This window comes from Salvelinus sp. IW2-2015, unplaced genomic scaffold, assembly GCF_002910315.2.
Source record: "Salvelinus sp. IW2-2015 unplaced genomic scaffold, ASM291031v2 Un_scaffold1901, whole genome shotgun sequence".
Classification (NCBI taxonomy): domain Eukaryota; kingdom Metazoa; phylum Chordata; class Actinopteri; order Salmoniformes; family Salmonidae; genus Salvelinus; species Salvelinus sp. IW2-2015.
The window spans coordinates 30,669-42,984 of record NW_019943262.1 but is presented as its reverse complement, the minus strand read 5'-3'; the positions used below and the strand labels follow the sequence as shown (position 1 = coordinate 42,984).

The following is a 12,316-nucleotide window of genomic DNA, read 5'->3' as shown; positions in this document are numbered from 1 at the left end:
GAGAGATAGTGGTGAGGTGTGGAGTGCCAGGTTACTCAGGCTGTCAGGAGAGATAGTGGTGAGGTGTGGAGTGCCAGGTTACTCAGGCTGTCAGGTAGCCTAGTGGTTAGAGCGTTGGACTAGTAACCGAAAGGTTGCAAGATCGAATCCCCGAGCTGACAAGGTAAAAATCTGTCGTTCTGCCCCTGAACAAGGCAGTTAACCCGCTGTTCCTAGGCCGTCATTGTAAATAAGAATTAGTTCTTAACTGACTTGCCTAGTTAAATAAATGTAAAACAAAAACTCAACCCTCTACACTCTTAGGTCAACTCAAAAGGTCTAACCCTCATTTAACTAGATCTAGCTCAGCAACTTTAAAAGGGCTCAGACACGCCAATATAATTTGCTTGCTAAGTACTTCGGGAACGTAATTTGTGAATAGTGCGCGCACCGATTCGGCATGGAGAATCACCTGAAAAATTTACTGAACGATCTGCAGACAAACGCTAGATCGCGATGTTTGCGAGCCCTAAACCTCGTTTAGCTATAATAGATCAAAACTCACTTAACCAATAACCTTTAACCTTAAACTCAATAACCAACTCAAAGTTCTTCACACATGTAGAATCAATACTCCATGGAACAGGGAGAAAAATACTGTATGCACTTGTAGTTTGTAAACATGCTTGTCAACCAGTGGAGGCTGCTGAGGGATGCCACCAACCTGTGTTGTCATTATACGTCACATTATACGTCAATGTGAATAAACAGAATACATCAGCAATTAAACGTTTGAAGATATGAACTCAGAATGTTCAGTCTAACTCCCCTTCCTGTGCTTTATTCAGGTTAAAATTACATTAGACATTTTAATTTTCTAGGACTGTCACGCTCTGACCTTAGAAATCCTTTTTATGTCTCTATTTTGGTTGGTCAGGGCGTGAGTTGGGGTGGGCATTCTGGTTTTTTTCTGTTTTCTATTTCTATGTGTTTGGCCGGGTGTGGTTCCCAATCAGAGGCAGCTGTCTATCGTTGTCTCTGATTGAGAACCATACTTAGGTAGCCTGTTCCCACCTGTGGTTTGTGGGTAGTTGTTTCCTGTTTTGTGTTGTGTCACCTTTCAAGACTGTTTCGATTTTCATTGTTTCACTTTGTTATTTTGCATTTCGTGTTCAGTTATAATAAATTAACATGGACACTTACCACACTGCGTTTTGGGCCGATCTTTCCTGTTCCTCAGATGAAGAAGATCGTTTCAAGGACATAAGTTGCATTACCTTTCCACTTAAAAACAGAGTACAAGCAAATTATATTTTTACAGTAGTCTAAGTGATATATTGTACAAAAAAACATTTAGATTTTGTTATCTACTCGTTCCTTGTTGAAGTTGAATCTTTCTCCATGGTTATAATACATCACCTTGCTCCATGGGATCAAAACGCTTTCTGCAGTGATCTGGACCTTCAGCAACTGACACTGTCCAAAGAAATGCACCTTTTATGAATTGATAATCATTTATTTTATGAATTTGCTGTGACTGTCTATTGTGTTGGTTAATTTCTTTACAATCAAATGAGGAGAGAAACTTATCACAAGTCCGTTATACTAAATCTTTATTCACTTATTAATAAGGGAGCAGGTCAATACAACACAAAGTGAATCGATTGAGTGCTCTACGATAATGATGGCTGGTCTACGAATCACCCTTAGATGGTTCGTTGAGAGCCCCGAGACAAAAGTATTTTACAGCCAAGATACACCCCTTTCAGTCTACATGACAAACAACAAATGTATGGATTGGGTCACAAGGTTAAGATTAGTATGAAAGATACCTGTTATTCACAGCAGACAGTATCTGCTGTAAAAACAGTACTCATTGTGTAGAGACCAGGTCTGGCTCTGGGGTCATCTCTCCCTGGTACCATATAGAACAGAAACATTAAGTCATGCTATGGAATGCGGTCTCTTTAGGTTTTATCACCCAAAAGACATGGTAAATCTCCTGTCAGTGTTAAATCTCCCAGAGGCCCACTTTCAGTTCACACAGACACAATAGAGTTATAAGAACACTCTATTCTGTTTAAAACAGCCATTTGATGCAATAAAAGTATTATAACATAATCTTGTAATTTCTCTCACAGTATTCATAGTGTTTGGGCGGGTTATCTGCCTGCCTGCTGCCGGACTGAACCGTAAACATAATGACCGCTGGCCGGGGCTGCTGTCGCACGTCAGTCACTCTCTTGCAGGTAGACTCCGTTTTGTTCAAGAAAACTAAAACAAAGTCAATCTTTACGGGAAGCTCAGACTTCCTACCCACTCACTCTCACTAAGTGCCGGTTTCCCAGACCTGGTAGGAAGGGCATCCACTCATCATTCATCCCTGGTCACCAGTGGCTTGGAAAGGGGGTTCTTTAACAAGCATTATACATTAACCTCTACCAAACTAAACAAACATGTTTGATTAAATGCAGAAAGTGGATGTTTCACCCCCCGTCCTGCTTTTCCAGCAGACTGGTGTGGGACTATCCTCCGTAGCCTGCCGTGGGCCAGAGGGGACAATTCAGACAAAATAATACAACCATCCATGTGAAAAGGGAGGGGCGTAGGAAGGCAGCAGAGCGCTAGGCCGTGGCCTCGATGGTGCATTCTTTAGCCAGGTGACCAGACTTTCCACAGTTGTAGCAGTTGACTTCGCTGGCCTTGCTGCACTGGACGGCAACATGGCCGATCTCACCACACCTGGTGGGAGACAGAGGAGAGAGATGAGGTTTAGCTAAGAGAAGGGACAGTGTTTTCATTCACCTGTTATTCGGGACAACGTTTTATGTCCTGATATTTAAACAAGAATGCTATAACGTCTCATCTTTTGGTATCAGGCCTAAACATCTCCTTTCCAACTGATTTGTACCTGACACAGAAGTCCTGCCTGCTGGTCAGCACACACACACACACGATTCTTGATGTCCATTTATAAAGCTGTTCATGGCTGCCCCAACTCAAACATACCACCGAGAACGATACACTGGCCAGTATACCTTGTAAAAAAACAATATGTGCTCACAGCCCTTCTAGATGTAATGATGTACATCTTCGATAACTCACCTGTAACACTTGACCTTGTCACAGCCCTTCTGGATGTGTCCTAGTAATGATGTACATCTTCGTTAACTCACCTGTAACACTTGACCTTGTCACAGCCCTTCTGGATGTGTCCGAAGCCTCCACAGGAGTAGCACTTCTGCTCGTTGGCATGGTCACAGTCCCGGGCCACATGGCCGGCCTTGCCACAGTTATAACAGACCTGCAATATAACATTATAATATAACATAACAATTAAGAATATAATCACCGGCCATGCCACAGTGATAACACACCTGCATTATATTAGGGGCCTATAAAATCTGCATTGTGGAAAATGTGGACGGAATACAGACGCAGTAAGCATCAGTTGCTGGGACCACTACTATATGTCCAGTCATCCTGCCGACCAAGGAGCGGTCTGAGGAGCTGTTTGGCATAGCAGATAGCCTAGCTGCTAGCTAGCTGCCTATCAACCTAGCAGGGTTTTCTTGAGGGCCTGAACGCAGCCTGCAACGCGGTTATCCATTACGACTCTCCAGGGCCTGTTGCTGTCTAGAGCCCTGCTGTTTGTTGTTGTTTTTCAATCTTCCCTGCGACCTGTCCTGTCTGGAACTGAGAGGAGAAACAGCATAACCTGTCCTGTCTGGAACCGAAAGGAGTAACAGTATAACACTGTCCGCTTGAACCACGAAAGGAGTAAGAGCATAACCTGTCCTGTCTGGAACCGAAAGGAAATAACAGATAACCTGTCCTGTCTGGAACCGAAAGGAGAACAGCTAAACTGTCCTGTCTGGAACTAGAAGGAGTAACAGCATAACCTGTCCTGTCTGGAACTGAAAGGTAACAGATAACCTGTCCTGTCTGGAACGAAAGGAGTAACAGCATAACCTGTCTGTCTGGAAACCGAAAGGAGTAACAGCATAACCTGCCTGTCTGGAACTGAGAGGAGTAACGCAAACCTGTCCTGTCTGGAACCGAAAGGAGTGAGTAACAGCATACCTGTCCTGTCTGGAACCGAAAGGAGTAAAAATAACCTGCCTGCTGGAACGAGAGAGTAAACAGTATAACCTGTCCTGTCTGGAACTGAGAGGAGTGAGTAACAGCATAACTGTCCTGTCTGGAACCGAAAGGAGGAACAGCATAACCTGTCCTGTCTGGAACCGAAAGGAGTAACAGCATACCTGTCCTGTCTGGAACGAAGGAGTAAAGATTAACCTGTCCGTCTGAACCGAAAGGAGTAACAGCATAACCTGTCCTGTCTGGAACCGAAAGGAGTAACAGCATAACTCTGTCCTGTCTGGAACGAGAGGAGGAGTAACAGCATAAACCTGTCCTGTCTGGAACTGAAAGGAGTAACAGCATAACCTGTCCTGTCTGGACCGAAAGGAGTAACGCAAAACGTCCTGTCTGGAACCGAAAGGAGTAACAGCATAACCTGTCCTGTCTGGAACCGAAGGAGTGAATAACAGCATAACCTGTCCTGTCTGGAACTGAGAGGAGTAACGCAATAACCTGTCCTGTCTGAAACTGAGAGGATAGCAATAACTGCCCTGTCTGAACCGAAAGGAGTAACGCATAACCTGTCCTGTCTGGAACCGAAGGAGTAACAGCATAACCTGCTGTGTCTGGAACCGAGAGGAGTAACAGCATAACCTGTCCTGTCTGGAACGAAGAGTGGAGTAAACATAACTGTCCTGTCTGGAACTGAAGGAGTAACAGCATAACCTGTCCTGTCTGGAACCGAAAGGAGTAACAGCAATAACCTGTCCTGCTCGAACCGAAAGGAGTAACAGCAAACCTGTCCTGTCTGGAACCGAAGGAGTAACAGCATAACCTGTCCTGTCTGGAACCGAAAGGAGTAACAGAATACCTGTCCTGTCTGGAACCGAAAGGAGTAAACAGATAACCTGTCCTGTCTGGAACCGAAAGGAGTAACAGCATAACCTGTCCTGTCTGGAACTGAGAGAGAAACAGCATAACCTTCCTGTCTGGAACGGAGAGTACATAATAACTGTCCTGTCTGGAACTGAAGAGTGTAACAGTATAACCTGTCCTGTCTGGAACTGAGAGGAGTAAAGCATAACCTGTCCTGTCTGGAAACCGAGAGGAGATAACAACAAACCTGTCCTGTCTGGAACGAGAGAGTAACAAATAACCTGTCTGTCTGGAACCGAGAGGATAACAACATAACCTGTCCGTCTGGAACTGGAGAGGAGTAACACATAACCTGTCCTGTCTGGAACTGAGAGGAGTAACAGCATAACCTGTCCTGTCTGGAACTGAGAGGAGTAACAACTATAACCTGTCCTGTCTGAAACTGAGAGGAGTAACAGCATAACCTGTCTCCTGAAACTGAGAGAGAACAGTATATAACCTGTCCTGTCTGAAACTGAGAGGAGTAACAACATAACCTGTCCTGTCCTGGGAACTGAGAGGAGTAACAGTATAACCTGTCCTGTCTGGAACTGAGAGGAGTAACAGTATAACCTGTCCTGTCTGGAACTGAGAGGAGTAACAGCATAAGGTCTACTTTCTTGGGGACCTGAATATTGACTGGTTTTCATCAAGCTGACCGCTCAAGAGGAAGTTACTTACTGTAACCAGTGCCTGTAATCTGGTTCAGGTTATTAAATCAACCTACCAGGGTGTTTACGAACACTACAGGAACAAGATCATCATATCATATCATACACCACATATGTCAATCACATTTTTTCTAATACTGTAAAAGTTTGTTCTAAAGCTGTATCCGTACCCGTTGGATGCAGTAGATGGAAAGCCAAAGTTCCAAAAACTGGGCCTAAAATAGTGTATGAGAGATCATACAAAATATGTAGCTGTGACTCTTCTGTAGATGATGTTAAAGTATTTGTTGGTTTGATGTGATTAATAAGGAGCATCCAGACGCTGCACTTGATGCATTTATTAAATTGCTTCTTCCAATTATTGCTAAACATGCACCTGTTAAGAAACTGAATGTTAGAACTGTTAAGGCTCCATGGATTGATGAGGAATTAATCAACTGTGTACTTGAAAGAGATGGGGCAAAAGAGTGGCTAATAAGACTGGCTGCACATCTGACTGGCTGACTTACTGCAGATTATGTGACTAAACTCAACAAAAAGAAGAAACTGTATTATGAAGCCAAGATCAATGATAAAGAAAAATGGTAAAAAACGTACAACTAATAAATGATATTATGGGCAGAAATTCTTGGCTTAATCATCTGATTTGTCAATTATTTAATTGATTACAAGTTTAGGCAGGAAATGCCAACAACAAACAGGTCTATTTTTTACCAATGACCTGGCACTAGCATTAAACTAGAGGTCAACCGATTAATCGGCATTCAAGTTTTCATAACAATCGGTAATCGGACTATTTGGACGCCGATTATGGTCGATTACATTGCACTTCACGAGGAGACTGCGTGGCAGGCTGACCACCTGTTACTCGAGTTGCACTTCACGAGGAGACTGCGTGGCAGGCTGACCACCTGTTACTCGAGTGCAGCGTCAAAAGGACCTTGTGGCTGCAAGGAGCCAAGGTAAGTTGCTAGCTAGCATTAAACATATCTTATAAAAAACAATCAATCTTCACATAATCACTAGTTAACTAGACATGGTTGATGATATTACTAGTTAACTACACATGGTTGATGATATTACTAGTTAACTACACATGGTTGATGATATTACTAGGTTAACTACACATGGTTGATGATATTACTAGTTAACAAGCTTGTCCTGCGTTGCATATCATCAATGTGGTGCCTGTTAATTTATCATCGAATCACAGCCTACTTCAACTTTGCCAAACGGGCAATGATTTAACAAAAGCACATTTGCGAAAAAAGCACAATCGTTGCACAAATGTACCTAACCATAAACATCAATGCCTTCCTTAAAATCAATACACAGAAGTATATATTTTTTTAAACCTGATTTTTTTTTATTTTTAAATGCATGTTAGCAGGCAATATTAACTGGGGAAATTGTGTCACTTCTCTTGCGCTCAGTACAAGCAGAGTCAGGGTGTATGCAGCAGTTTGGGCCGCCTGGCTCGTTGCGAACTGTTTGAAAGGCCATTTATTCCTAACAAAGACATAATTATGACATAACTTTGAAGGTTGTGCAATGTAACAGCAATATTTAGACTTAGGTTGCCATCCGTTCGATAAAATACGGAACAGTTCCGTATTTCACTGAAAGAATAAACGTTTTGTTTTCAAAAGGATAGTTTCCGGATTTGACCATATTAACAGTTCTAACACACCTGTTCCCTCTCCTTCTTGGGCTCCTTACAGTCTCTGGAGATGTGTCCTCCACGACCACAGTTATAGCACGCTGCAGAAACACACAGAACAGTTATAGCACGCTGCAGAAACACACAGAACAGTTATAGCACGCTGCAGAAACACACAGAACAGTTATAGCACGCTGCAGACACACAGAACAGTTATAGCACGCTGGCAGAAACACAGAACAGTTATAGCACGTGCAGAAACAACAGAACATTTATAGCACGCTGCAGCAACACAAACAGTTATAGCACGCTGCAGAAACACACAGAACAGTTATAGCACGGCCTGCAGAACACACAGAAACAGTTTATAGCACGCTGCGAGAAACACAGAAAACATGATTAGCACGCTGAGAAACACACAGAACAGTTATAGCCACGCTGCAGAAACACACGAACAGTTATAGCACGCTGAGAACACACAGAACAGTTATAGCACGCTGCAGAAACACAGAACAGTTATAGCACGCTGCAGAACACAGAACAGTTATAGCACGCTTAGCAGAAACACACAGAACAGTTATAGCACGCTGCAGAAACACAGAAACAGTTATAGCACGCTGCAGAAACACACAAACAGTTATAGCACGCTGCAGAACAACACACAGAACAGTTATAGCACTGCAGAAAACACACAGAACAGTTATAGCACGCTGCAGAAACACACAGAACATTATAGCACCGCTGCAGACACACAGAACAGTTATAGCACGCTGCAGAAACACAGAACAGTTATAGCACGCTGCAGAAACACAGACAGTTATAGCACGCTGTAGAAACCACAGAACAGTTATAGCACGTTGCAGACACTTACAGAACAGCTTATAGCACGCTGCAAAAACACAGAACAGTTATAGCATGCTGCAGAAACACACAGAAACAGTTATAGCACGCGTTGCGACATACAGACACGTTATAGCACGCTGCAGACACACAGAAACAGTTATAGCACACTGCAGAAACACACAGAACAGTTATAGCACACTGCAGAAACACACAGAACAGTTAAGCACGCTGCAGAAACACAGAACAGTTATAGCACGTTGGAAGATAACTACACATACAGGAACATCTCACAACCCAACATCAGACTAATAGTCAAACTTCCTAAATTGTGTGATGGTCACACAAGTTGTGTCAACATTTTTCTAAGCTGGAGACGTCCTCACCATCCTCAAGTCCTCTCACCAGTCCCTGGCGACGTGACCAGGCTCTCCACAGCGATAGCAGAACAGATCTGAGGAACAGGAAGAATATTATGACTGGAAAATCACATCATTTGCTTTGCTAGACATGTGGACAATAGGAAATTCGATCACTCTCAGGAAGTTAGCAGTCAAAGCAGGCCTCATGTGCTGCCCAGGGCCAAGTTAGCACACACGCTTCCAATGGTCTGCCCGGCGCCAATGTTAGCAACCAGGCTCAATGCGCCAGGCCAAGTTAGCACACAGGCTCAGTGCTGCCCAGGGCCAAGTTAGCACACAGGCTCAGTGCTGCCCAGGGCCAAGTTAGCACACAGGCTCAGTGCTGCTCAGGGCCAAGTTAGCACACAGGCTCAGTGCTGCCCAGGGCCAAGTTAGCACACAGGCTCAGTGCTGCCCAGGGCCAAGTTAGCACACAGGCTTAGTGCTGCCCAGGGCCATGCTCTGGAACACCAAACAGGAGAAAATGTTTTGAAACTGAGTTACATGGGAAGGTTGAATACTACCTGAACGTTAATTTACAGTTTCAAAGTGTTTTTACTAAACTTTGCCCTTTCATTTATCCTTTAATTTAGTCAGTACCTTTCCCCGTCTATTGATCACTACCCTGTAATGTAGTCAGTTCCGTTCCCCGTCTATTGATCAATACCCTGTAATGTAGTCAGTACCTTTCACCGTCTATTGATCAATACCCTGTAATGTAGTCAGTTCCGTTCCCCGTCTATTGATAAATATCCTGTAATGTAGTCAGTTCCGTTCCCTGTCTATTGAACACTACTCTGTAATGTAGTCAGTACCTTACCTTTCCCCCTCCCGCGGCCCTTGCCTCGTCCCCGCCCGGCATTCGGACAGTTCTTGATCCAGTGGCCAGTACGTCCGCATCCAAAACACTCATTACTACTCATCTCCACTAGCTCCTACAACCTGAGGAGAGAGACAGACACATACAGTCAGCCCTAATACAGCCAGACAGTCTAGGGCTGCTCCCTGATTAAACAAAATCTTGGTTGACCAAAAGTCATCTGTTCTTCGACCAATTGATTTCTCTAAATATTTCAATGTGTAATTTTTCCATATATAGACACACCCTATGTGTTTGAATAAAATCAACTATGTGCATTGAGCTGGTCTGATGCTTTAAGCTTAAGGTTTGATGCCTCAAGAGGGTGCCAGAGATCTAGATAAGGAGAAGAGAAAACCCTTAACCTGACCCAACCATTCTCCTCCCGCTGGCTTTCGCTGATTCTGCCATTACTCTAGGAGTCGTCAACCTTTCTCATGTGGAATGCCAATTTATCTTACCATTTCTACCGATCTGCCTGCCAGTTATGGTTTTCATATGCAAATTTTCATGAAACTGTTTAATTTATTATAACGTTTTTATATCTCAAAATCATTGTCATGTGGTTAATCAAAATTCTATCCAAATCTAAATGAAAACAAACAAACCTAAAAGGTAACTTCTATTGCCGTTGCCAACTACATAAAAATAGCCTACATAAAGCCCTCCCCAAAAATAACATTGCAGCCTGCAGGTAGAAAATATCCTGGTAAAACTAAATATCCTATAAATCATATTTGCAGACAGGCCATGTGTAGCTACAAACTTGCAACATTGTATAAAATATTCTGGGCCCTCAGAGTTTCCCACGCCAGTGAGCTCGGGACAGACACACCTGTTGGCTTGAGATCCTGTTCCTCTTATAGAATATTAGCTCAAAAGTATTGTGGAGCTCCTGCACGTAAATATAAACAATATCAGCACCCAAAATGAGAACCGGAACCTATTTCAGTCAAGCACTGATAAGAAGTAATCAGGTAGGACTATTTTATGACGTTTCCACTGGATCTGAGCATGACATTGTTCCCCTTTCACGCTGAGTGGTCATCGAAAGGGAGAGAGCTGGAAAGATTTTTCAAATACATTGAGGAACTATTATCATTCTCAATGGGATGTTAAAACAGACTTAATTTGCTTGCTGTTTGAGGTGAAGAAAACATTACTTTGAGAAGCTCCACAGGTCATTAGTGGTGGGTCGTTAAGCCAATCAGAAATACTTTCAGATCCCCAAATGGGCACATTTATATGCCTACATCTGCGCGCAGGCCAGGTAGCCTATAGGTCTACTTCTATGTGTAACTCAGGCCAGGTAGCCTATAGGACTACTTCTATGTGTAACTCAGGCCAGGTAGCCTATAGGACTACTTCTATGCGTGCGAGTCCTTACTCAACCGTGACAGGAACGCTCCAAACAAAAGACAATGACTAAATTGACAAAACTCGTGAACGGAATGAAATAAACCAAAAGGTGTTTCTCACAAGTGTAGCATTGGTTGTACACACTGCAGAAAATGTGTCCACTCCGACAACGAGAAGACTGGAAAAATAATATTGAATGCCTTAAAATAATTTATGATATGATTTGAGAATCTGGTTGAGAGAATGCCAAGAGTGTGCAAAGCTGTCATCAAGGCAAAGGGTGGCTGTTTGAAGAATCTCAAATATAAAATATATTTTTGGGGTTACTACATGATTCCATATGTGTCATTTCATAGTTTTGATGTCTTCACTATTATTCTACAAAGTAGAAAATAGTAAAAATAAAGAAACTTTTGAATGAGTAGGTGTGTCCAAACTTTCAGACCTCTTCCCCTTTTCCACATTATTACATTACAGCTTTATTCTAGAATGTATTCAATAAAATGTTTTTCCTCAATCTACACACAATACCCCATAATGACAAAGTGAAAGAAAACAGAAATACTTTATTTCCATAAGTATTCAGACCCTTCGCTATGAGACTTTAAATTGAGCTCAGGTGCATCCTGTTTCCATTGATCATCCTTGAGATGTTTCTACAACTTGATTGGAGTCCACCTGTGGTAAATTCAATTGATTGGACATGATTTTGAAAAGCACACACCTGTCTATATAAGGTCCAACAGTTGACAGTGCATGTCAGAGCAAAAACCAAGCCATGAGGTCGAAGGATTTGACCGTAGAGCTCAGAGACAGGATTGTGTCGAGGCACAGATCTAGGGAAGTGTACCAAAACCTTTCTGTAACATTGAAGGTCCCCAAGAACACAGTTAAGAACATCCAATAGTCAAAGGTATATGGAATACAAATGGTATAGAGAAATAGTTGACGCGTCATAATTCCTATAATAACTACAACCTAAAACTTCTTACCTGGGAATATTGAAGGCTCATGTTAAAAGGAACCACCAGCTTTCATATGTTCTCATGTTCTGAGCAAGGAACTTAAACGTTAGCTTTCTTACATGGCACATATTGCACTTTTACTTTCTTCTCCAGCACTGTGTTTTGTATTATTTAAACCAAATTGAACATGTTTCATTATTTATTTGAGACTAAATTGATTTTATTTATGTATTATATTAAGTTAAAATAAGTGTTCATTCAGTATTGTTGTAATTGTCATTATTACAAATATATATATATAAAAATCGTCCAATTAATCGGTATTGCCATTTTTTGGTCCTCCAATAACCGGTATCAGCGTTGAAAAATCATAATCGGTCGACCTCTACTCTGGAGAGACCTGAAAATAGCTGTGCAGCAACGCTCCCCATCCAACCTGACAGAGTTTGAGAGGATCTGCAGAGAAGAATGAGAGAAACTCCCCAAATACAGGTGTGCCAAGTTTGTAGCGTCATACCCAAGAAGACTCGAGGTTGTAATCGCTGCCAAAGGTGCTTCAACAAAGTACTGAGTAAAGGGTCTGA

The 12,316-nt window shown here is 42.5% G+C and overlaps 1 protein-coding gene across 1 annotated transcript in view; it reads right to left on the bottom strand.

Annotated features, from left to right (window-relative positions):
* Positions 1-1,575: 1,575 nt before the first annotated feature.
* Positions 1,576-12,316, bottom strand: part of LOC112072358 (CCHC-type zinc finger nucleic acid binding protein) — a 15,454-nt gene continuing 4,713 nt past the window's right edge. Inside the window, exons 2-6 of the mRNA XM_070439767.1 lie at positions 9,370-9,491; positions 8,554-8,602; positions 7,339-7,453; positions 3,156-3,283; positions 1,576-2,721 (exon numbers count right to left, since the gene is read on the bottom strand). Of these exons, the coding sequence (XP_070295868.1) occupies positions 2,604-2,721; positions 3,156-3,283; positions 7,339-7,453; positions 8,554-8,602; positions 9,370-9,472 (513 nt within the window). The 5' untranslated portion in view covers positions 9,473-9,491 and the 3' untranslated portion in view covers positions 1,576-2,603. The remainder of the gene's footprint in view (positions 2,722-3,155; positions 3,284-7,338; positions 7,454-8,553; positions 8,603-9,369; positions 9,492-12,316) is intronic.